Genomic DNA, 27211 nt, shown 5'->3' on the forward strand with positions numbered 1-27211 from the left:
AATAAGAGTATGTTATTTCAAGATACATACTTTGAAAATAAGTTCTGTGTTTGCTTCTCAAGTAAGTTTCTGTTATTTTAATTGAAATTACTAAGACTTTTTTTATCGTAAAAGACTTGGGAACATTTGCTTTGTTCAAAATAGCACAAAACTATTAGACATAACTCTATATAATTAAATGAAAATGCTGAAAGTATCACAGATCATGGCATTTTAGCGTTCTGACTGTACGATGTCCCCATGGTACGCTTCGTGATAGTTTTATGGCCTTTGGTCAAAGGGAGTCTCTGCTCATTAGTTATGAAGCCCCACCCCTTTTTGCTGACAATGTGTAAAGCATCAACAGCCCCGCCTCCTTTACTGCTGTTGCCATAACAAACAATGTGGAATGCAGAAAGCAGGAAGTGGATTTTTTTTCCTCTGGCATGTGTGCCAAATCGACCGTTTGTTGACACAGTTGGAAAATAAATGACGTTTAATTTAGAAAAAGTGAAGTGCAGTGGTTGTTTTGAGTGGGTGATGTTAAAGAGGATGAAATCCAGTGAATTTTACATGTGAAGGCTTTACATAAGCTGTGTTCTTGCATGTTTGTGTTGTTTGTTTGGTGTCTTTTTATAGTGATACCGGCCTAACCTGCTTCCACAGTCACATAAAGCACTGCACATTTAGTCTGTCCATATAACCAAACACTGTTTTCCTTTTTTTGTCCACAGAGCAGAGAAGACAGAAGTACTGAGTGATGACCTTCTTATGGTGAATATTTGAATATTTTGTCCTTCCATGACTTGATCATGAGTTTATCGCAACTGTGAATGACTGCACAAATCACCCAACGTTACAATTTGAAGTCATCAATGTTATTTTAGTGTTATGTGTATACTAGTAAAGTTTATTTACTAGTTTATCGTTTACTAGTTTAATTTAATTAACTATTTAGGTTCAACTTATTTTTAGTATTTTTATTTTTATATTTTAGTTTTAGTTATTTATTTATTTCCAGTTAGTCATTTTACTTAAGACTTTCATCTAATGCTGTATTTATATTTTACTATAGCTTCATTTATGGTTGAGGTCAAAAGTTTACATCCCCCTTATATAGGAGGGATCATACAAATTGCATGTTATTTTTTTTATTTAGTACTGACCTGAAAAAGATATTTTTACGTAAAAGATGTTTACATATAGTCCACAAGAGAAAATTATAGCTGAATTTATAAAAATGACCCTGTTCAAAAGTTTACAGCCCCTTGATTATTAATACTGTGTTGTTACCTGAATGATCCACAGCTGTGTTTTTTTTTTTTTGGTTTGTTTTTGTTTAGTGATAGTTGTCCATGAGTCCCTTGTTTGTCCTGAACAGTTAAACTGCCTACTGTTCTTCAGAAAAATCCTTCAAGTCCCACAAATTCTTTGGTTTTTCTGCATTTTTTGTGTATTTGAACTCTTTCCAACAATGACTGTATGATTTTGAGATCCATCTTTTCACACCTAGGACAACTGAGGGATTCATATACAACTATTACAGAAGGTTCAAACACTCACTGATGCTCCAGAAGAAAAAAACATTCATTAAGAGCCGGGGGGTGAAAACTTTTGAACAGAATGGAGATGTGTACATTTTTCTTATTTTGCCTAAATATCATATTTTTTTCATTTAGTACTGCCTTTCAGAGGCTACAAAAGATGCTTACACATTTCTCAGAAGACAAAATAAGTTAAATTTACCCTGATCTTCAAGTTCAAAAAGTTTTCACCCTCAGCTAAGCAGGTGCTAAGCATTACGTAGTGCAATCACTGCATTCTGCTTTCAAATATTTTTCCATAACGGTTCTCAGCTATACAATTAACCATTGTCCCTGGCAAACCACTTCCTACATATGCAAAACATTTCATGTCTTTCCACAGCCTTTTCCCTTACATATCATCTTAAAACAACATTTATCCATCAGTTTTTTAACATTTATGTCAGTTTTGCAGGATAATGTACAGTAAGTTGGTCAAAAAAGACTACATTTAGCAGACTAGCTGATTGTAAACGCCCCTTTACATATCTTTTGTATGTATTCATATTAATCACAATATTGAACATGTATGAGTTAATATTAAGTCATAGCAAAGCAGATATTGTATGCCTTTAGCTCTTATTTAGTGTTAACCGTGAGCTTTCTCTAATCGTCTCTTTTGCTTTCTGTTACACCATGAGTATCTTAGTTGACCTTTGGTCTTTTAGGCTCTTCTTTCCCACAATCTCTCATCTTTCACACTCCTCCTGTTCCTTTTTCTGGCTCGTTGCAGATAACAAGAAAGCAACTGACTGTCTGAGACGAATTGATTTTAATATTTCCACCACCACACGGCCCATGTTTGCACAAGCTATGAACAAAGGAATGCCCAAAATAGCTCAAAAAGCACCAAGCCCTACCAACTTTATTGTGGCGCATAGAGGCTAGTAATTATGCATATAAATCTAAATATATGCAATTTACTGCATGACACCCAGAATCTGCTAAAGAAAACAGTCACTCTAAAAACAAAATTCTAATTAAATTAGTCTATCCTGACACTGTCTCATTTAAAAAGCACCTCATGTTGAGACATGCCTGTGCGAATCGCTGCGCCGCAAAAGGGAAATCATTGAAGCTCGACGGACTCTCACCACAGCTTTATATGCTGCTCCTTCACCTTCATTCATGCATTCCATGTCTAAGGGTCAAAGTTTAACTGCCTGATTGCTCTGAGACTTATGCCGCCTCGGGTTTGCAGGAGGGAAAAGTAACATGATAATAGGCCATAAACTCCCCCTTGAAATGAGTCAGACAGAGATGTTTTCTGGCTTTTGAAGGTCTGCCAGCGGTGTTGGCAGACAGCCCCGGGTAGAGCTGTACTGCCGCTGGTTTCTCGGGTCGTGGTTGGAGTTTTCGTGCACCAGTTTTGTGGAGTAACACTGCCAGCTGAACTACATTTTTCAGTGGCTGGTTTCAAAACAGATGAGCCACTTTTTCCAACCAACAAATAGTAACTAAATGCTGTTTTTTATGGCACATTGTATTGCGTAGAACTGAAGCAATAATCATGCGCTCTTCTAAAATATGTTTTCTTATGTATATAGTATTGGAAAGTCACATTGATTTTAGTTTGGATGATTCATCTAAATAAACTGGAGAAAAAGATTTACAGATTTAATTACAGATCAGGGTTTTTATAAATATTAAAAAGGAAAAGCCAAGGCAAAATGTTCTCATTTTCATTTGGTTTAACTGGAAGTCCTAAAGTAACCCCTTCCTAAAGAAGAGTTCAGAGGCAAACGCCTTTAAATGTCATCTGAAATTTTCATCTAAAATTAGCATTTTTTGTCAGGCCCCTATGTTTAGGTTCAGTAATTTCACTCAAATGTATAGGTCCTTTTCTGTGCAATTAAAGTGTAATAACTGAACTTTAATATAAGATCCTGATAAAATTTTAGATGAAAATTTCAGATGGAACTTCATATGTATACATAAATACATATATGTGTGTGTGAGGCACCCTGGAACAGAAAACCAGTCATAAGTCATAAATGTTTTAAATTTGAATAGATAGAATAGAGAGAAGCTGAATAGAGAAGCTTTCCATTAATGTATGGTTTGTTAGGATAGGACAGCATTTGGCCGAGATGCAACTATTTGAAAATCTGGAATCTGAGGGTGCAAAAAAAATCTGAATATTGAGAAAATCATCTTTAAAGTTGTCCAAATGAAATTCTTAGCAATGCATATTACACTGTAAAAAATAAATAGTTGAGAAAACATAAAAAATAAGGCAACTTGATGCAGTAAGACTTTTAAGTTCTGTCAATAGTTTTTAATTTAGTTTTTTTTTTTTTCAGTAAAAATACTTTGTTTAGCCAACGTACATTTGTTTGTTCATGCAATGCTGATTGTCTTACGTTGCTAATAGAAAAGTCTTGTAACAGCAACTGAAACAACAATTATTGTCATTGAGGTAATTTACTTTGTGTCAATTTTTTTGTTTATTTACAATGACAAACAGTGAATTGTTATAGAAACCTTAATGGATAACTTAGTCTAATACGTAGACAACATTGTCTTTGTTTGTAAAACATCTTACAAGACTTAGATATCCAGAAAACAGATGTAAGTGGTTGAACATAGTCTAGGCCTCAAAACTAGACACACAAACCTCAAGAACGGTTGCAATCAACAAATGTAAAAAGATGGGCTCTTTACATCAACAAATAACTAACAATAATGACAAAACAACAACAAAAAACAAACAGCAAAACAATAATCCTGTAACAATAACTGCATAATTTATTCATCCTGCAATGCATGCTGGGAACTCACATTTCAAATATATTAAGTTCTTTATTCAGACAACTGTTTGACAACATTTGGGGTAATTAAGTTGGTCTGACAAGGTTTTTTATGTCGTTTCAAGAAAATAAAATATTTTAGTATTTGAGACTTAAAATGTTTTGTTAACTGAAAAATATGCAAGTTTTGATCTATTTGTGGTAGGAAATGTACAAAATATCTTCATGGAACATTTACCTAATATCTTGATTAGTATAATAATATAATAATGATTTTTTGTAAGTACTGTTACATTTGATTGGGCTGAGGCTTGAATTTAGTGAGTTTTTAGTGAAAGTAGTTGATGGACATATACTTTGTGTCAGAAGCATTCAGTCAGTATCATTATCTCATTTTTGAGCGAGATGGCTTTTAGCTGGTTTTGCACCTGAACTCTTTATTATCATCTGTTATGTCATATATAACTGTATAACTATATGTAAAGTCTCCTTAAATAGCTTGAGTGTGGTCGTTTGTAGGTTGCAGTGTTGCTATTTGCTCTTTTATAAGAATAACTTGAGCGCAGTTTATATTAAGAGCAACTTTACAAAGTACCGTTTTAATATCAGTAAGATCATCACGATCAGTATTGTGAAAATGGCTCCGGTGGGAGTTTCAACCCCTACAGGGTGAGTGCAGCCACAGGCTGGTGTGGCCCTGTCATCATTTTCTGTTTGTCTCAAATTGTTGCTTTGCTTGGAAGCAAAACATCTGTGATGCAGCTCTTTTTCTCCTGATTTTTCCCTTTTCCTCATTCCATTAACAAACCTGAACACTGGTTTTATGGAAAATGACTGGGAAGTTTCCATATTTAAATGCAATATTTATCAGAAACCCTTTTTTAAGAAGTGTGTGTGCATGTGTGTGTGTATAAATTTAACCTACCCGTTCATTTTCCACAGACCAACAATACCTATATACACTGACCAAAATTATAAACGCAACACTTTTGTTTTTGCCCCCATTTTTCATGAGCTGGACTCAAAGGTCTAAGACTTTTTCTGTCTACACAAAAGGCCTATTTCTCTCAAATATTGTTCATAAATCTGTCTAAATCTGTGTTAGTGAGCACTTCTCCTTCCTTCTCCTAATCCATCCACCTCACAGGTGTGGCATATCAAGATGCTGATTAGACAGCATGATTATAGCACAGGTGTGTCTTAGGCTGGCCACAATAAAAGGACACTCTAAAATGTGCAGTTTTATCACACAGCACAATGCCACAGATGTCGCAATTTTTGAGGGAGTGTGCAATAGGCATGCTGACTGCAGTTCAGAAGAGCTGTTGCCCCTGAATTGGATGTTCATTTCTCTACCATAAGCCGTCTCCAAAGGTGTTTCAGAGAATTTGGCAGTACATCCAACCGGCCTCACAACCGCAGATCACGTGTAACCACACCAGCCCAGGACCTCCACATCCAGCATCTTCACCTCCAAGATCGTCTGAGACCAGCCACCCGGACAGCTGCTGCAACAGTCGGTTTGCATATCCAAAGAATTTCTGCACAAACTGTCAGAAACCGTCTCAGGGAAGCTCATCTGCATGCTTGTCGTCCTCATCGGGGTCTCAACCTGACTGCAATTCTTCGTCCCTGACCAATTTGAGTGGGCAAATGCTCACATTCGATGGCATCTAGCACTTTGGAGAGGTGTTCTCTTCACGGATGAATCCCGGTTTTCACTGTAGAGGGCAGATAACAGACAGCGTGTATGGTGTCGTGTAGGTGAGCGGTTTGCTGATGTCAGCGGTGTGGATCGAGTGGCCCATGGTGGCAGTGGGGTTATGGTATGGGCAGGCGTATGTTATGCACAACGAACACAGGTGCATTTTATTGATGCCATTTTGAATGCGCAGAAATACCGTGACGAGATCCTGAGGCCCATTGTTGTGCCATTCATCCACGACCATCACCTCATGTTGCAGCATGATAATGCACAGCCCCATGTTGGAAGGATCTGTACACAATTCCTGGAAGCTGAAAATATCCCAGTTCTTGCATGGCCAGCATATTCACCGGACGTGTCACCCATTGAGCATGTTTGGGATGCTCTGGATCGGCGTATACAACAGCGTGTTCCAGTTCCTGCCAATATCCAGCAACTTCGTACAGCCATTGAAGTGGAGGGGACCAACATTCCACAAGTCACAATCAATAACCTGATCAACTCTATGTGCAGGAAATGTGTGGCACTGCGTGAGGCAAATGGTGGTCACACCAGATACTGACTGGTTTTCGGACCCCCCCCGGACCCCCCTAATACAGTAAAACTGCACATTTAAGAGTGGCCTTTTATTGTGGCCAACCTAAGGCACACCTGTGCAATAATCATGCTGTCTAATCAGCATCTTGATATGCCACAATTTTTAGGCGACTCGGACTTGTCACAGACTCGGATGCATTTTTACTCAGACTTGACTTGGACTCGAGCCTTTCGGACTCGGAAAATATCCCGAGTCCGTCCGAGTCCAGAGACAGTTGACGGAAATGTCACTGACTCAATGCATTATCACGAAAGTCTTGTCCAGTAGGCTACTTGAAAGCTGACGGGTTTATGTGCGCGCACACTCAAAGCGCAATCACATAACGCGCCTCTCAGTCATTGTGCGAATGTCAAGTCTTGCCCTATAATTTTTCACATTCTAAAACCTGTTCCACTCTAAAATATGTCACATTACAGAGATCAGCCATAACTTCTGTTACATGACTTTAAGTTTGCTAAGCAGAGCATGGACACTAAATTTGAGATGTCGTGAAATCAAAAATCAAAATGGCAAGATCCACTAGAGGTTTGATTTTCTTACATTTCAACTGACATTGGCATTTTTCTAGTTGTAAAGGTTAAAAACAGGGGTGCCCAAACTCGGTCCTGGTCCTTGGTTTAGCTCCAACTTGCCTCAACACACCTGCCAGGGGGTTTCTAGTATGCCTAGTAAGAGGTTGATTAGCTGGTTCAGGTGTGTTTAATTGGGGCTGGAGCTAAAATCTGTAGGACACCTCCCTCCAGGACCGAGTTTGGGCACCCCTGGGTTAAAACAATGTTAAGATACTGACAAACAGTAGTGTTTCCTTGGACTTGGATGGACTTGACTCGGACTCGGCTGTTTGGGACTCGGACTCGTCTCGGACTCGATTGGTTAAAGACTCGGACTCAACTCGGACTCAACTTAGGTGGATTCGAACCCAACACTAACTAACACAGATTTACACAGACTTGTGAACAATATTTGAGAGAAATAGGCCTTTTGTGTACATAGAAAAAGTCTTAGATCTTTGAGTTCAGCTCATTAAAAATGGGCGCAAAAACAAAAGTGCTGCGTTTATAATTTTGGTCAGTGTATATATATTTTTCTGCAAAACTGAGACTGCAGACAGTGCCCATTTTTGCAGCATTATTTGATCTGCAGGATTCCTTTAACGAATCAGGCGCTGAAACAACACAGTGTGTACAAAATAAACAGTGCATAGACAAACAGAGTGTAGGTTTCGTACATGGGTTGCATGTCTGAATCCTGCGCCTTTGTGGTGAGCTTTTATTGTTTGAGCTGCAGACAGAAGCATGACTTTGAGATGCTGAAAAGAGCAGTCACCTCATGTGGTTTCAGTTCCACTGCGACTGTCTGAAGCTATTTGAGGGACTGTCAGGCAAACTTTGAAGAGTCTATTGCGCATACATGTGAGAACAAAATAAATCTGCAAAAAAACAGTCAGCCAGTTTGGCAGCTTTCTGTGCCAGCTGTAAGAGGACATACTTTGTTCTGCCATTACTGCTAAAGTGGATTGTGCACAAACTGTAAACCATAATACTGGCCTAATTTTCCTCCCAAAGTATCTTAGCAGTCTATAACTGCCTTCATTCCTTAAGGTGTTAAAGTTAAGGCGGTTTAGTTAACATCAAATCTAGACACTGAGGCCAGGGTTTGAGCAAGAAAAGAACAAGATTAGATAGGATGGGAGGTGTGAACTGAAATACGTTTGACAGAGTTTCTCATTCATCATAAGATATAGGTGAACAGCCAGCTGGTCGGTAAATGTAGGCTGTTTGTATGTGCTAAAGTGCATTTTAATCATCATGCAAATATATATGCATATATGCATATAAATTTTGCTGGAACAGTGTACAAATGTAGCCAGAGTGCAACATTGCCCAGATGGTTCCTCACACTCACTGTAGCTTTAATTCTGTATTGTTCACTATAAAAGCTTTTCCAATGCAGGCTACTCTGCAGCATGTGTTTATGACTGCAGGTCATGAGTCTAGAACTGATGGCCAAGTCAGTATAGAAACAACCAGAAAGCTCAATTTTGTTCTGCTTTTCAAAAGTAGAACAAAATGAATGATGCTGAAAATTCAGCTTTAATATCACATTACATTTTAAAAGATATTAAATGACTGTTTTGTATCCTCTTCAGGCTTTTTAACCAACTTAAGCTGCATGACTTCCTTTATAAACCACTGTGGGGTAAATATTTCCACCAGATTTGGTAGTCATGCAGGCTTAACCTGGTATTTTCAATATGGTTATGTAGAGGATGTTTTTTTTTTTTCTACAGTCCAAACAGTTGCACCAAGATTGTGACGGTGCTTTCACCCAAAAATGAAAATTCTGTCATTACTTTCTCACCCTCATGTCTTTCCAAACCCCTAAGACCTCCGTTCATCTTTGAAACACAAATTAAGATATTTTTGATGAAATCGAAAAGCCTTCTGACCCTGCATAGACAGCAATGCAACTGACATGTTCAAGGCCTAGAAAGGCAGTAAGAACATTATTAAAATAGTCCATGTGACATCAGTGGTTCAGCCATAACTTTATAAAGCTACAAACGTCAAAGACTGACACAGAAGAGAAGAAATAATTAAATAAAGTCATTATTTTTGTTCTCTTTGCACACAAAAAAGATCATATTAACCATGGAATGCCTTTCAATCATCACAATACCCCAAAAGTTTGGGGTTAATTTCCTATTCGCTTCATGTCATAAATAGTAGACACTCAAGTACCGTGAAGTGTTTTGATAATTATGGGCCATTATTCGAAGCATAAACTATAAGATATGTCCACCCTGTCATGGACATATATATATCACTGTTAAATGTGTTTTCAGTGCAATATTAAGATGCAAATGATGTTTTCCCTTTCTTAAACAGGGTTATTTGTTTACTTTCAAATTATGAATACATAAAAGATTTTATGTAACCGTGTGTTTTTAAAGAAACTCTTTTTTCTTATTTGTACAAAACTGTGATATTTGGATGCCGTTTTTTCGGAGGCAAATGTTATTTAGGTGTGGAGGCAAATGTTATTGCCTCCACACCTAAATATTGAACACACTGGATTATACAGATATGATTGAAATATTATTTTAAAATATCAAGATGACAGGGTTGACCAGCACATGACACGGTGGACACATAAAGCAGAACACACAAAGCATAACAAAATATGACAATGAAACATTTAATCAACTTCAAAAAAATATATATAATAATAGTAAATAATATAAATCCATTCTAAATCCATTCATTCATCCGTTCATTTTAGTTTTTAGCAATATAAACTACAAATGAATGCTATGTCCACTTTATCGAGTCTAAGTGGCCGACAGGGTGGACATTTTGGAGCAACAACAGGGTGGACATTTTGAGCTTCAATTAGCATATTAGCTTACAACAAACTGTGACTAGCTAAATAGTTAGTCTGGTTGTTGAAAAGAATTTGATATATTTAGGCGTACATATTTTGAAAATACTGTATTCTGTTCACTTCTGGCATATTTTGTGCTGACAGGGTGGACATGTTAAGCTTGGGAAAAGCAAGTAAACAAACTCATACGAAGAACATTTGTCAATTTAAAAGTCACCAACTTACTCACCTCAGCCGTTGAAATTCCCGCCACTAAAGAGACAAATAATCTGTTGTCCTGATGACACTAAAGGGGAAGGCCTTTTCTTAAAGGGGCGGATTCCCCAATATGACAGGGTGGACAACCATTCTTGGGACATGGAAAAATTCGTCTTTTTTATTAAATATATTGTTTTTATTACCAAATGGTCAGTACACTCAAATTGAGTAATCTCTTATTTAACTAAATATTAATAGGAGAACGAAATTTTAAAATTTGCTGATTTCACTATATTCTACTCTAATTCAAATTTAATGAGCAGTGCATGAGACATGGCAAAATAACACGCATCCTCTTACACAAAACTTGTATCTAAAGAGCCAAGTAATACCTTTGTTATGAATATACAAACTTAGCCTAATATAACATGCCCTTTTATTGTCATTTTTATGTTAAGTCATCATGGCAAATGAGTTGTTTATGTACAGGACACCAAAAGGCTCCCTACATTGATTTTGACCCTCTTGTAGCTGAAGTATTCTCGGCCTTGAACTGTGGTAGTAGCGTTGCTGTCTATGCAGGGTCAGAAAGCTCTTGGATTTCATCAAAAATATCTCAATTTTTTAAAACAAAGGTTTTACGGGTTTGGAACGGCATGAGGGCGAGTAATTATTTTCAGTTTTAGGCGAACTATCGCTTTAATACCACAATCACAGTCCAGCTGAAATCAATGAATAGGCACATTTACAAGAAGAGGAAACTCTAAAGGGTGTTGGTGTGCAGGACATACAATAGTTTGCAAAGACTCAAGTGAATAAGCGCTGCAGTAAATGCAGAACAGGTGTGCATGTAACCATGATGATTATTGTGCTGAATGGAACTTTTAATGATGGAACTGGGAATCGCTGGAATCCTGGTGAATTTTAAATTTGAATCAAATGTGCGTGTTGTATTTCAGATTGAGCGGCGCCTTGAAAATGTGCGATTGGTCTCCCATAATGTGCACAAGAAGATAATCATGTGTATGCAGGGTAACGTGGGCTCGGATGCGGAGAAGAGACATGTAAGTAACAGCTGCTTTTACATTTCCAAATCCCTCCATAGTGCACACGTCTGAATTGTTCTTTTTTTTTTTTCTTCCTCTTAGAAAAAGCTTCCGCTCACGGCCCTTTCACAATCCATGCTGGATGGAGTAGGTCAGCTCGGAGACGAGTCCCTCATCGCGTGAGTTTATGAACTCTCTGACTGACATGCGTATCCTCTAAACCCATCCCATAAACTGGTTCATCTGACCTGTGATTCATAGCCATAATGAGAGAACTTTAAACATTCACTCTTCTCTGAGTCAAACAGAGATGGCGCTTTCAGGAACTGTTTCTGTTCTCATTAGCCAAACATCCCTGAATCATCTGTTTTGTCAGGCAGGCGTTGTATTTGCACGCCTGATCTGTGAAAATATAGTGTGAAAGCGTCACCCAACAACATTTGTTAGTCCAGTGAAATTCATAATAGAGTGATGTAACATAATAAATTATTATTGTTCATGACAGTAAATGTGATCTCATGCTGCTTGATAGTGTGAAATTAGCAAGAGTTATCATTATTTTAAGGAATATCTTACACTCAATATTTTTTTCACCCATTTTCATTTATACAACACACAAGTTATTTTGTGCAGCACCTTTGACAAAAAATAAAAATGCATTGTTTTGTTGCAAACTAATTTCTATTTAATCACATTTTAAAAGACTGATTAAATTGTTGAAAGTCTTATGAATTTTCACTACCAGTCAAAAGTTTTTGAACAGTAAGATTTTTTTCTATTCATCACATAATTCTGAAAAAATGCATGCTCATCTGTTTTAAATATTAATAATAATAATAATAATAATAAATGCTTCTTGAACAGCAAATCAGCATATTACAATGATTTCTGTAAGATCATGTGACACTGAAGACTGGAGTAATGATGCTAAAAAAATTAATTTTGATTTGATCACAGGAATAAATTACATTTTAAAATATATTCAAATAGAAAACAGTTATTTTAAATGGTAAAAATATTTCAACATTTTACTGTTTTGTTGTACTTTGGATCATATAAATGCAGGCTTTGTGAGCAAAAGAGACTTTTAAGAAAAAGTAGCAATAAAAATCATGCTGTTCAAAAACTTTTGACTAGTAGTGTATTTTATTAGGGTTATTTTCAAATATTTTTGCACTGTGAAATATTATTAAATCATAAACACAGAATTCAGAAAAACTTGGGCCCTAAATTAAATGGTAGCTTATTCAATATATACTTTATTTATTTTAAACATTTTTGAATTGTGAAATACACGAAGTCATAAACACAGAATTCATAAATAATTAAACAGAAAATAGAACATGGGAAAAAATAAAACCGCTTTCATGGAGCCCTGAGTTATATTATTTAATGCATATTTGATTTATTTTAAACATATTTTTTTAAATCAAATTATAATTTGGAAAAAAATAAAATGTCATGTGACCACAAATTATACTGTAAATTAAACTTAGTCTTTGGAGCTTGCTGAATGTAAACAGTTATGGTTACATTCATTCTCAATGTCTAACAAACATTTGAAGTGTATTTCCTTTACCAATAATTGTTCAGAATGAATGTTGTTATAAGAATCAATCATCGAATGATATGAAAAAAGATATTGTAATAACATTTTTGGCCGTCATTATAGAATATTCAAGAATTATTCATCATTCAAGAATAATAAACATGACCAAACAGCATGATGTTACTGATCATGTGTCCTTTGTGTGTTTGTATCTACAGGAAGATGATGGAAGTGTGTGGAGAAGCTGAAAACAAACTGGCCCTTGAGCAGAGCCAACATGAAGTTCAGCTGGAGAGAGATATTCTCGAGCCCCTCAACCAGCTGGCGGAGGTACGACAAGCCAAAAACAAATGACAAATAACCTGCTGTTTAAACTTGCACTGTAGCTTACATCTCTGTTTTTGTGCTTGAAGGTGGATATTCCTAACATTTTGAAGCAGAGGAAACATTTAGCCAAGCTTGTGTTGGATTTTGATTCTGCGAAAGCCAGGTGTGTATATTTTTATTAATACTTTTATTCCGATAGAATGCATTAAATTGTTCAAAAGTGACTGTAATGATGTTTGTGATGTTGCAAACAATCACTGTTTTCAACAATCTTTCCTGAAATATCATGTGACACTGAAGACTGGAGTAATGATACTGAAAATTCAGCTTTGCATCTCAGAAATAAATTACATTTTAAAAGATATTCAAATAAAAGTCAATTATTTTAAATTAAAAATATATTTCACAATATTACAGTATTTTTGATTAAATAAATTAGGCCTTAATGACCATAAGAGCTCAGAATAATAACGTAAATACTTTAAACTCTTGTAATTAAGGTATCACCAGGCCACAAAGGCGTATCCGTCAGCTGCAAATGCTCAAGCAATGGCTGCCAAAGTTGACACACTTAAGGAGGAGATGGATGAAGCCCAGAACAAAATGGAAATATGCAAGGTATGAATATGCATCAGATTGTATTGAGGTTTCTAGGTGACCTTGGGTAGCACATCAATCTAGTCTAATCTGTTTTTATCTTTAGGATCAAGTGGCAGCAGACATGTACAACTTTTACTCCAAGGAAGGAGATTATGCTCGCTATTATGTGTTGGTAAGTTGTTTCTAAGAGCTTTAAACACACAAGACAAATAATGTCTGATAAAGTTCAATTTATAGTGCAAAAAGTTAATTTAACTTGCAAATGAGCTTTAATTATAACACTGGTTATCAGTATGAAACTGGTCAAAGGTCAGTGGAGTTAATTTGAATGAATAAAGCTGTTGTTTATATACTGTTCTTCTCAAACAAAAATATAAAAAAGTGTATTTTTGTCTTCACAGTTGTTAGAAGCTCAAGCTGAGTACCACAGAAAAGCCTTGGCATCTATCGAGAGCGTCCTGCCCACCATACAGTCACAGCAAGGTGTGATATTTACTCTTCACTTCCTGGACAGTCCCACACTGAGCATCTTCTGGATAAATATGGATATGAATCACTCACAACACTTCTGAAATCATGACCTTATTAAGCAGTTAAACACTGAGAATATTATGGGGGATGTGTTTTGTGCTCTGAAAAAGGAATTATTATGACAAAAACAAAATGACTATATATGTATATTGCATAATTGCACAAAGAAAATTTAAGCTTTTTGCATTATTTATATTTATATTATTTATATTTATATTAAATCGAGAGAGAGAGAGAAAACATGTCTAGGTCATATTCACCCTAAAAACAAAATAATATATAAATTGCATATATAAATTCATATTTTTGTTAGGGCTGGCAAACAATTAATAGTGATTAATCACATACAAAATAAAAGTTTGAGTTTGCCAAATATGTGTGTGTGTACTGTGTGTAATTATTATGTATTTATAAAAAAATAAATAAAAATTAAAATAAAGTTGTTATATATAAATACAAGTAAATACATATATTTAAGAGAAATATGTTATTTATGTACAAAATATTTTCATTTATATGTAATATAAATTCTATAAAAATGATAATAAATACGTATACTTGTAAATATTTCTTAAATATATAAATGAATGTGCTTGTATTTATATATACATAATAATTGCACAGAGTACACACACATATTATGCAAACTCAAACTTTTATTTTGATTAATCACGAGTTTTTGCTTTTGTTTTTTTGCATTTGTGACATTTATTGTCATGACATTTAAGCATATTTGTCCTTAAAATTTAGATTTTTTTTACAGAAATAGAGTAAAAGTTTAATTTATTTACAAGAAATTTGTATTTTAGGGTGGGCAAATGATTAATTGCGATTAATCGCATCCAAATAAAAAAAAACACGCAAACTTTTATTTTGTATGCGATTAATCGCGATTAATGATTTGACAGCCCTATTTACTATATATATATAGAACATGTTTGGGTGTGTATATGTATGTGTGTTTTGAAAATATATCATTATATATTTAATTCATATTTTTAAGTGATTTTTATAGCTAATTTATAATTATATATTATTCATTTTATATAAAGCTTAATTTTTTTATATATATAGATAGTGTTTTTTGTTTGTTTTTTTAGATGAGATATGACTTTGACATGTTTTTGACAAATTTTATGAGATTCATCCAAAGATCTGACTAGTCATCAAGCTATGAATCATTCTTTCTCTTTCAAAGCTTCCTGTTGGCCAGCAGTGTAATGTATCCTGTTTCGCACTGTAAATCATCCTGACTTACAGAACCTGTGTTCTGCACACCCGCCTAGTAACGATTCTTAAATGTTTCCTGCCATAACTCAAATCATTCTCACTTCATCTTTTCATCTGACGTAGATAAATGGACAGAGAAGCCAGCGTTTGGCACGGCTCTGGAAGAACATCTGAAACGCACTAGCAGAGAGATCGCTCTTCCTATAGAGGCCTGCGTTATGATGCTACTGGAAACCGGCATGCAAGAAGAGGTATGAGGACCTACAGATGAAAAGACATGACGGTTTTCGTCCAGAGAGGAAGTGGATGCGCATTGTTACTATATTCACAAAGTTGACATTTTTCGGGAAGTGGTCAATATTTCTGCCTTTTGCATTTTTTTTCAAAGGGCGCTTTTGTGCAGAACCCGCTTTTTTAATGGATGAATGATATGTATTTGTCATGCATTGCAAAACTGAAGTTGCAGAAGTGTCAGAATCCAAGTAAAAGAGAGTTTCAAGTTAACATTTTATGTTTTTTATAAATATCAAAACCTGCCTGTGTTCGCATGTGTGTTGCTTTAGCAAGCATGATCTTCTCATTATTTGGCTTTTATTTCTTTTGTCTCGGGATGGTTGCATAGACGGATAGATGGAAGGATAGAAGATGGATGGATGGATGGGTGGAGAGATCATACTGTAGATGATAAATAGATGATATGTGGATTATAGATGGATAGATGGATGGTGGATAGATGATAAAGAATGCACAGACACATGGGTGGAAGGATTAATGGATGCATGGATGGATGATAAAGAAATTATGGATGGACTGGTGCATGGATGGACGGATGGATGCATAGATGGACAGATGGATGGTGCATAGACAGATGGACGGACAGATGGATGGATGGAAGGATGGGTGCATAGACAGATGGATAGACGGACAGATCGATGGATGAACGGATGGGTGCATAGACGGCCGGACGGATTGATGGATTGATGGGTGCATAGACGGATGATGGACAGATGGGTGCGTGGACGGATGGATGGCTGGATGGATGGGTGCATAGGCAGACGGACGGATGGGTGCATAGACGGATGGATGGATAAATGAATGATAGATGATGGATTGATGGATGTTGAAGAGATAATGGATGGATGGATGGAAGGATGGTTGAATGGATGGATAGATGATAGATGATAGATTATAGAAATGATGGATGGATGGATGGATGGATAGATGATAGAGATGATGGATGGATAGATGATGGATAGATGATAGAGATGATGGGTGGATAGATATATGATGGATGGTGGATAGTTAATAAAGATGATGGATGAATGGATAATAGATTGATGTTGGACGGTAGATAGGCTAGATGGGTGGGTGGATAGATAAATGGATGGTTGATGAATGAATAGATGGTAGATAGATATACAGATGGTGGATTGATGGATGGATGGATGGTAGATAGATATACAGATGGTGGATTGATGGATGGATGGATGGATGGATGGATGGATAGATGATAAAGAGATGATGGATGGATGGGTGGTAGATAGATATACAGATGGTGGATTGATGGATGGATAGATGATAAAGAGATGATGGATGGATGGGTGGTAGATGGATATACAGATGGTGGATAGATGGATGATGGATTCATGGTAGAAAGATGGTTGATGGATGGATGGTAGATGAATGGATGATGGATGATGAGTGAATGGGAGGATAGATAATAAAGATAGGATTGATGGGTGGGTGGATGGATAGATAGATAGATAGATAGATAGATAGATAGACATAGACAGATAGCTAGATAGACAGAGAGATAGACACAGATAGATACATAGACAGACAGATAGATAGATAGATAGACAGACATATAGACAGATAGATAGCTAGATAGACACAGATAGATAGATAGACAGACATATAGCTAGATAGACACAGATAGATAGACAGATAGATAGATAGACAGACATAGATAGATAGATAGATAGATAGATAGATAGATAGACAGACAGATAGATACATAGACAGATAGATAGACACAGATAGATAGATAGATAGACATAGACAGATAGACAGATAGACAGATAGATAGATAGATAGATAGATAGATACAGATAAATAGACAGACAGATAGACAGATAGACAGTTAGATAGATAGATAGATAGATAGACAGATAGACAGATAGACAGATAGATAGATAGATAGATACAGATAAATAGACAGACAGATAGACAGATAGACAGTTAGATAGATAGATAGATAGATAGACAGATAGACAGATAGATAGATAGATAGATAGATAGATAGATAGATAGACACAGATAAATAGACAGACAGATAGACAGATAGACAGTTAGATAGATAGATAGATAGATAGATAGATAGATAGACAGACAGATAGATACATAGACAGATAGATAGACACAGATAGATAGATAGATAGATGATAGATAGACAGACATAGATAGATAGATCGATAGATAGATAGATAGACAGATAGATAGATAGACAGATAGATAGATAGATAGATAGACACAGATAGATAGATAGATAGATAGATAGACACAGATAAATAGACAGATAGATACATAGACAGATAGATAGATAGATAGACATAGACAGATAGACAGATAGATAGATAGATAGATAGATAGATAGATAGATAGATAGATAGATAGATAGACACAGATAAATAGACAGACAGATAGACAGTTAGATAGATAGATAGACAGATAGATAGATAGATAGATAGATAGATAGATAGACACAGATAGATACATAGACAGACAGAGAGATAGATAGACAGAGAGATAGATAGATAGACAGATAGATAGATAATCTGAAGTTGGAGCTGCAGATGGGGTCTGGATGAGCAGAATGATTTCTGAGAGTGACTTTGTCAGTATATCTTTGTTAGAGACGTCTACTGATTCACTTCTGCTTCTTGGCTAAAGCCAGACTAATAATAGCAGTGAAACGAGACAATCATTTCCCTGTGAAACCATCACTGACACATATGAAAACAGCCTTTTCAGTCATTTTTTTATATATAAGCATCTCAGTTTATATTGTCCTGCACATTGCAAAGGTCATGTGTGTTTACAACATATCCTTTTGTGCCAGGGTTTGTTCCGTATCGCTGCCGGAGCCTCTAAACTGAAGAAGTTAAAGGCGGCGCTGGACTGTTCCACTTCCCAGCTGGAGGAGTTTTACTCTGACCCTCATGCTGTAGCCGGTACGAGACATTTTTCGTCCATGAAACTGTAAAAAGACGCAGTTTGTTACAGAGCATTTCTGCATTTAGAATGACTTCCAAAAAATTAAATGAGACCAGATTTGTTATATTTTAAACCATGTTTGGTTGTTGATTGCAAAACCATAATTATGGTGCTGATTTTGAAACCTGGAACTTTTCAGTTCTCTTCACCAGATTGAAGAGTACCACAGCTATAGCCAAATATGTTTATGAGTCTAAATCCATTTTGCATGTCATGTTAAAACTGCATTGAGGGTTTGCAAATCCATTGGCTGTTTGTTTTCTTTTTCCATGATCTTTTAGGAGCCCTCAAATCTTACTTGAGGGAGCTGCCTGAACCTCTGATGACCTACCAGCTGTATGAAGAGTGGATCCAAGCCTCAAAGTAAAACACATTTATCTATCCTACATCAATGTCCATGCTTCAATGCCTCTGTTTTCAGAGGAGATTTGTTTCAAAAAACATTTGGTTAAAAACTTGCATGGTACGAGCATAAAACAGTTTTAGCTATCAAACAATGAATAGCAAAGAGGTCAGAAGTGAGAAGCGTGAGGTTTATTTTTGCCCGGCCTAACCAAATGACTTTCGTTTTGTAGAACATCTAATATAGTAATTCTCTATCCGTCATAGTTAATCAAAACCTCTGAACAAAACCAAAAACCAGTCATTTATATGCTTTAACTCAAGATATACCACCATTCAAAACTTGGCGGTTGGCAACATTTTTAATTGTTTTTGAAAGAAGTCTCTTAGGTTTAACAAGGCTGCATTTATTTGATCAAAATACAGTAAAAAAGCAGTAATATTATTTAATATTATTACGATTTAAAATAACAGTTTTCTATTTGAATAAACAGTAAAATGTAATTTATTTCTGTGATGCAAAGCTGAATTTTCAACATGATTACTCCAGTCTTCAGTGTCACATGATCCTTCAGAAATCATTCTAATATGATGATTTGCTGCTCAAACAACATTTATTATTATTAATGTTAAAACAGATGTTGCTTAATATTTATAAATGTTTTCAGCACTCTTTGTTTAATAGAAAGCTCGAAAGAGTAGCATTTCTTTAAAGTATAAATATTTTGTAACATAAATGTCTTTACTATCATGTTTGATCAGTTTTAATGCATCCTTACAAATTAAAAGTACTGTGTTATTTAAAAAAAAACATCGATAGAGATTGCACAAAGGTTTAATGCAAGATACAAGCCAAAATGTTTTTTTTATTCACATAAAATTCCTGCTTTGTCATCAGATTTCATCTCGACTGAATATTCCATTGTTTTGATTTTTACAACAAAATATGTGGCACAAATTCAGCATAAATTCACTTATCTGAAGTTTCTCTAATAGCTTAGTGTTTTCTTTTTGTCTTGTGAGGTTGCAGCTTAAAAAAATAAATAAAAATGGCTTTTGTTGAACATTTTATGCTTAGACAGTATCACATTTTTATACTAATCGCATCATATCAGTTGGATGTTTTGTGAGGACCAACATGTTTCAGATGTGCTGACCAGAAACTTCACACTGAACTGAAAACGCTGCCTGAGGGAAAACTCTCAATATTACACTTCAGGGATCATAAATAGGTGGTGACGTAATCATTTATGTTTGCATCTCATAAAATGAGTCATGACTGTCAGGACGTCTCCGGAGCTGTGATCTTATGTAATAGTCATTTAAGGTGGAGCACTGAGAGAGCTGACGTCAGCTGTCATAAGCTCATGTGTGTGATCTCTCCGTTTAACTAGAAGGTGATGACTTTACAACTCAAAGGGTTTCTGATCTGGACTGTAAAATGGATTCAGTTTGAAAGCTTCAAAAGCTTCTCTTCCTGTAAAGAAAAAAACATGAAAAGTGACACCCATGCTAATATTATTTTGATTAAAAAGTGTGTATACAGTTGAGGTCAAAAGTTTGCACCCCCCTTATAGAATCATTAAAAATGTTAATTATTAACTAGAAAAATCCTTCAGGTCCCACAAATTTTTTGGTTTTCCAGCATTTTTGCATTAAAGGAGAAGTCCACTTCCAGAGCAAAAATGTACAGGTAATGTACTCACCCCCTTGTCATCCAATATATTCATGTCTTTTTTCTTCAGTCGTAAAGTTATGTTTTTTGAGTTAAACATTTAATCCATATAATGGACTGATATGGTGTCTAGATTTTGAACTTCCAAAATGCAGTTTAAGTGCGGCTTCAAACGATCCCAAATGCGGTTGTAAACTATCCCAGCCAAGGAAGAAGGGTCTGATCTAGCAAAACTACGTTATTTTCATTAAAAAAAAATACAATTTAAATACTTTTTAATTTCAAACACTCTGCCTGAATTCTGTGTATTCTGGCTCAAGACAGTTAAGAAAAATATTTTCTCCCTCAACTTTAAAAATAATTTCAAAATCATCCTACATCGCTGCAGAAGTACCGACCCAGTCTTTGCAAAGTGAACATGCAAAGAAGATCAAACACCCTCAACAAAAAAGGTAAAACGGTGATGTAGGACGATTTTGAAGTTGAGATGGGAGTTTTTCGACATACCCTAACTGTCATGAACCTAGGCAGAGTAAGACAAGACAAGCGTTTGACAGTATGTAAAGTATATAAATTGTATTATTTTTATGAAAATAACCAATCGTTTCTTTCTCGGCTGGGATCGCGTTTGGGATCATTTGAAGCCGCATTTAAACTGCATTTTGGGAAGTTCAAAATCGGGGCACCATATCAGTCCATTATATGGAGAAAAATGCTGTAATGTTTTCCTCAAAAAGCATAATTTCTTTACGACTGAAGAAAGACAGACATGAACATCTTGGATGACAAAGGGGGTGAGTGCATTATCTGTCCATTTTTGTTCTGGAAGTGGAGTTCTCCCTTTAAGAGATGGGGAGTGAAAACTTTTGGAACTTGAAGATCAGGGTAAATTTAACTTATTTTGTCTTCTGGGAAGCATGTAAGTATCTTCTGTAGCTTCTGAGGGGCAGTACAACATGAAAAAAATATGATATTTAGGCAAAATAGGGCATCAGTGAGCGTTTGAACCTTCTGTAGTAGTTGTATATGAGTCCCTCAGTTGTCCTCAGTGTGAAAAGATGAATCTCAAAATCATACAGTCATTGCTGGAAAGGGTTCAAATACACAAAAATGCTGAAAAACCAAAGAATTTGTGTGAGCTGAAGGACTTTTCTGAAGAACAGCGGGAAGTTCAGGAACTGTTCAGGACAAACAAGGGACTCGTGAACAACTATCACTAAACAAAAACACAGTTGTGGATCATTCATGTAATACTGTATAAAGAATCAAGTGTGTGTGAACTTTTGAACATTTTTATAAATTCAACTATTATTTTCTCTTGTGGGCTATATGTATGTAAACATCTATCAGTACTAAATAAACAATAGCATGCATTTTGTATGATCCCCATTATTTTGGTAAAATTAACATTTTTTTTTAATGATTCTAAAAGGAGGATGCAAACTTTTGACCTGAACTGTATATGGATGATGTTTAATATTTTGAAGTCATTACTCTTTTAAAAAGTCATTTAAATTTACTTTATTTGTTGTGTAGGTACAGTAAACGCTGTTTATGAGATTCTTCTGTCACAAATCTCTCTATTTCCCTCGTTTTCTCTCATCTGCAGTATTGCTGACCCTGATAAGAGGCTTCAGGCGCTGTGGGTGGTGTGTGACATGTTACCAAAGGCCAACAAGACCAACTTTAGGTCTGCTTGTTACTACACAATAAACCTTGACTTGTAGTGACTATTGTGATTGTAACCAGCTAATCTGTGTCTGTGAAGGTACCTGGTAAAGTTTCTTGCAAAGCTAGCTCTGGAAAGTGACACAAACAAGATGACAGCGAGCAACATCGCCATCGTACTGGGACCCAATTTACTGTGGGCCAAGACAGAGGGGTGAGATGCAAACCCTGTAGCAAACCCTAAACTGTTTGCACTACAAACCAGTGTGCTCATAATTAAGATAATACATTACAATAATATGGTAAGACACACCAGTTTGCAATATCAAGCAGCAAAACAAGCTGTTTTGTACAGCTAAAAATAACTGGATGCAGGTGAGAACAGAAGTCAGACACATTACATTTACAAATGGCTGCACCCACTCTTACAGGAAGGGTGGTGATATATATAATGTATTTCTTGTGATACAGTCTGATATGTGACAGTTTTGTTGTTCTTGTAGAAGCCTTGCTGAGATGGCAGCTACTACCTCCGTCCATGTCGTGTCTATAATAGAACTGATAATCAACCATGCAAGCTGGTTCTTCCCTGAAGGTAAGACTACCATTGAGAGGTGCCTTGTCTAAAACCTAGTGAGCTTCCTCACTGTTAACTGTCTAGATGGGCAGACGCCTTACAAGGTAGCATCTTGTCGCCACGAGAAACGCACTGGAGATTTGACTAATACTCACAGCCGAATATGCTGCATGCTATTTCTGCCTTTTCCAGCTTGGAAATTTCACACGTGGAATTTCCAGCTTCCTACTTGGAAAAGTGACGTTTGACGTCAGACTTGAAAATGCAGCTGTACGTTATCATGTTTATAATCATATACCTGCAAAACAAATGCAGTTAAGTACAATTTTGCAGTCATGGTCTAACGTGAACACTGGACTCACATTTGCTAAGAACTTGTTAATAAATGTTAAATTTATTGCTTGTCATTTTTTTAGTTTTTAATAATACTTCTGTATAGCGTTAATTTTATTTTTATTTAGTTTTAATTTTAGTAATTTTAGTACTTTTAGTGCATAAACTAATTTCATTTAGTTGCCAAGGCAACATATCAAATTTTTTTCTTTGAAGTTTTTAAAGTTTAATGTGTTTCAAGTTTAAAGGTTTTTATTTATTTATTTTTTGTTTTGTTTTTTTATTTAATTTAATGATGTCTTTTGTTTCAATTTTTTTATTTTTTGTTTTGTTTTATTTTTTGTTTTATTTTGTTTAAATTAATTTTAATATTGTTTTTTGCTTTGTTTTGTGAAATAATTAAATTGCATTTTTAATTAAATTTAATTGCTGTTGTTTTGTTTTGTTTTGTTTTATTTAATTAAGTTAAATCTAATTTTTTTATTTTATTTTATTTGTTAGCTTTATTCTGGTTGATGAAAAACTGTAATAGTTAAGTGCTCATTTTTTAATTGTTTATTTTATTTTATTTTATCTGTTATATTTTGTTTTATTTTATTTTGTTTAGTTTAATTTAATTTAATTTTTTTTTAGTTTTTGTGTGTGTGTGTGTGTGTGTGTGTGTTTTGCTTTTTTATTTTTTTTTATTTTGTTTCAGTTAATTTAATACTGTTTTTTGCTTTGTTTTGGTAAATTAAATTACATTTTTAATTTAATTTCATTTAATGGTTTTTGTTTTATTTTGTTTCAATTGTTTTATTTTTTGTTTTGTGTTTTGTTTTATTTTTTGTTTTATTTTGTTTAAATTAATTTTAATATTGTTTTTTGCTTTGTTTTGTGAAATAATTAAATTGCATTTTTAATTAAATTTAATTGTTGTTGTGTTGTTTTGTTTTATTTAATTAAGTTAAATTTAATTTTTTTATTTTATTTTATTTTATTTGTTAGCTTTATTCTGGTTGACGAAAAACTGTAATAGTTAAGTGCTCATTTTTTTAATTGTTTATTTTATTTTATTTTATTTGTTATATTTTGTTTTATTTTATTTTGTTTAGTTTAATTTAATTTTTTTTTTTTTTTTTTTTTAGTTTGTGTGTGTGTGTGTGTGTGTTTTGCTTTTTTATTTTTTGTTTTTATTTTGTTTCAGTTAATTTAATACTGTTTTTTGCTTTGTTTTGGTAAATTAAATTACATTTTTAATTTAATTTCATTTAATGGTTTTTGTTTTATTTTGTTTAATTTAATTAAGTTACTTTTAATTTTTTATTTTATTTCATTTGTTAGCTTTATTCTGGTTTAATTGTTCTTTTTTTAATTGTTTGTTTTATTTTATTTTATTTTTTTATTTTATTTTATTTTTTATATTTTGTTTTATTTTATTTTGTTTATTTTAATTTAATATTATTTTATTTTATTTAGTTTGGGTTTTTTGTGTTTTGTTTTATTTTAGTTTTTGTTTTATTTTTGTTTAAATTAATTTAATATTGTTTTTTTGTTTTGTTTTGTTTTGTTTAATTTAATATTGTTTTTGTTTCATTTTATTCTTTTATTTTATTTTATTAAATTGTTTTGTTTAGTTTTATTTTCTTTAGTTTTATTTTCTTTTGTTTAATTAAATTAAGTTTAATTTAATTTTGTTTTTAGTTTATTTTTAGTTTATTTAGTTTTTTTTATTTTGTTTAATTTAATTACATTTAATTTAACTTAATATTTTGTTTTGTTTTGTTTTGTTTGTCAGCTTTTTTCCAGTTGACCAAAATGATTTTTAATAGTTTAAGTGCTTATTTTATTTTATTTTATTTTATTTTATTTTACGTTATTTTGTTTTATTGTCAACTTTATTCCGGTTGACCAAAGTGGTTTTTAATAAATTAGGTTCTCATTTGAGTTAACTGTAACAACACTGCATGGAATTGCATTATTCATAAAAGATGCAAGCAGCACTGCTTCAGATTGGACCAAAGCAAAGCAGCATAATTTCCCTCCCTAATTTCCGCCTTTGTGCTGGAAATGTGCATCGCACTAGAATTTGGACCTGAGCTTGTCTTTAAGATCATTTTCCTTTTACTTAATATCATCTGGTTTTTCTCTTTGCTCTTCAGATGTGGACTTCAACGTTTCAGGCGTGTTTGCTATGCCTGGGTGCCCGGGGACCCCTGACTCCGAAGCCGGAACCATAGACAGGAGGCGCCCAGGCAGCCAGGGGTCGTTCGAATACGACATACCCCGCAAAGACAGGTACAAGTCTCATCCCCGCGTTTATAGACATGACTCCAACTCCACAGTAGTGTCCGCGTCCTATGTAGTCGCCAGTGAGTCCGTCACAGTCAAAGCAGACTGAGACCAGAGCTGGGGGCTGTTTAGACGTGTCCGTTTCATATGACACATGCATCTTTTGCAGCCATGTTTGTTTGTGGTTTTGCTTCATTTTTCTTTAGATTTTTTTGTTTGGCCTTTTTTGTTTTACTTCATTTTTTTGTCAACCTTTGCTTATTGTATGCTCTCTGAAATAAATAAACTATGCTTCTAGCTACGTATAGACGCATTATTGCTATATTTCATGATGATGAAATGGGTGCCAAAGCCAGAGAAGAAAAAAGCCGATAGTTGACTTTCATTTCAAAAGCACTACTGCGGCATTAAAATGAATGAAAGGTTATGTTGAAATCATTTGTATTTTGGTAAATCCATTTTTAGTTTCTAGCTGTTCAGTGAGTGAAAGCAGGAAGTGTTCAGTCCCGTCAGCAGCGCTCTTGTTTGTTTGGTATGTTCAGAATGAGTCAAACAGCTCCTTTCCCTCAGGCCATCATACCAAACGTTCACAGCTTGAAAAGGTGAATGTTTTTGTGCCTCAGGTACAGGAGAGTCCTTCAGCTGAATGTCACAGGCTGCTGCAGTCACTAGCTGGGTCTCAATCCAAAGTTGTGAATATAATTTGTGCGCTAAACTGAAATATCACATAAAACATTTGCGAATACGCAGCATCCAACAAGTCAAAGAGAACAAAATTGTCACTTCCTAATAACCTGGCACTTAAAATCGCTAAGAAAAGTAGGAGAAGCCTCTGAATATAATGATTTTGAAAAATAATAAATTACAGACGAAACACGATAAATGCAGTCACTGCTTTAATAGGTGTTCGCCTGCTGTTTGGGAACGCAGTTGTGTAAGAGAGTGCTGGGAGGAAATTGTACAGAAATACTTTGACAACAGATTTTGCTCAGGCATTTCAGAATGACCATAACAACATTTCAGATGCTGTGCAACGAGTTCGGTCCACTGGTTAGTCAAGTTATTGTTCCATAGTGCAAAGTCACATGACTTTTTTTAATGCGCATGAAGGAATTTATTAGCCAAATGTGTTTCCCATTATTCGCATTAGCTCTTTTTCACAAGTCAAAAACCAGCGCTCAATTGAGCGTAAAAATGTTTTTGCGAATTAAAAGATTTTTTTTTATACATTTGATGTTTCCATCACTCATTTCTTATGCGATACTTCAAACTGCACGTAAACACAAGGTGATGGAAACATAGATACTTTCCAAATGAGATTTGACAGCTTCATTAATCAAAAAACTGAAGTTATTTTAGTAGTATGTACGTGCAAGTACATATTTTATATGTGTATTTATTTGATGGTATTTATTAATATTTTTAATTAGCTTTTTTACATTTTAAAATTTCATTTTAATTTTAGTTTAAGTTTTAGTCATTTTACAGTTTTATACATTTAGCAGATGCTGTTATCCAAAGCGACTTACAATGGAGGAACAAAAGCAATTTGTCAAAGAGCTGACGATATTAATATTATACAATACCAG

At 34.6% G+C, this 27211-nt stretch overlaps 1 protein-coding gene across 3 annotated transcripts in view; it reads left to right on the forward strand.

The window, feature by feature from the left end:
- Window positions 1-27211, forward strand: part of arhgap17b (Rho GTPase activating protein 17b) — a 45118-nt gene that overhangs the window by 5963 nt on the left and 11944 nt on the right. For all 3 annotated transcript variants that reach the window (XM_051099193.1, XM_051099213.1, XM_051099202.1), the window contains exons 2-16: window positions 714-753; window positions 11157-11261; window positions 11346-11422; window positions 13011-13122; window positions 13206-13282; window positions 13620-13737; window positions 13823-13891; window positions 14121-14202; window positions 15604-15731; window positions 18602-18713; window positions 19038-19119; window positions 22383-22463; window positions 22542-22655; window positions 22945-23036; window positions 25493-25628. In XM_051099193.1, the coding sequence (XP_050955150.1) occupies window positions 714-753; window positions 11157-11261; window positions 11346-11422; window positions 13011-13122; window positions 13206-13282; window positions 13620-13737; window positions 13823-13891; window positions 14121-14202; window positions 15604-15731; window positions 18602-18713; window positions 19038-19119; window positions 22383-22463; window positions 22542-22655; window positions 22945-23036; window positions 25493-25628 (1425 nt within the window). The remainder of the gene's footprint in view (window positions 1-713; window positions 754-11156; window positions 11262-11345; window positions 11423-13010; window positions 13123-13205; window positions 13283-13619; window positions 13738-13822; window positions 13892-14120; window positions 14203-15603; window positions 15732-18601; window positions 18714-19037; window positions 19120-22382; window positions 22464-22541; window positions 22656-22944; window positions 23037-25492; window positions 25629-27211) is intronic.

Source organism: Labeo rohita, chromosome 3 (assembly GCF_022985175.1).
Source record: "Labeo rohita strain BAU-BD-2019 chromosome 3, IGBB_LRoh.1.0, whole genome shotgun sequence".
NCBI lineage: Eukaryota > Metazoa > Chordata > Actinopteri > Cypriniformes > Cyprinidae > Labeo > Labeo rohita.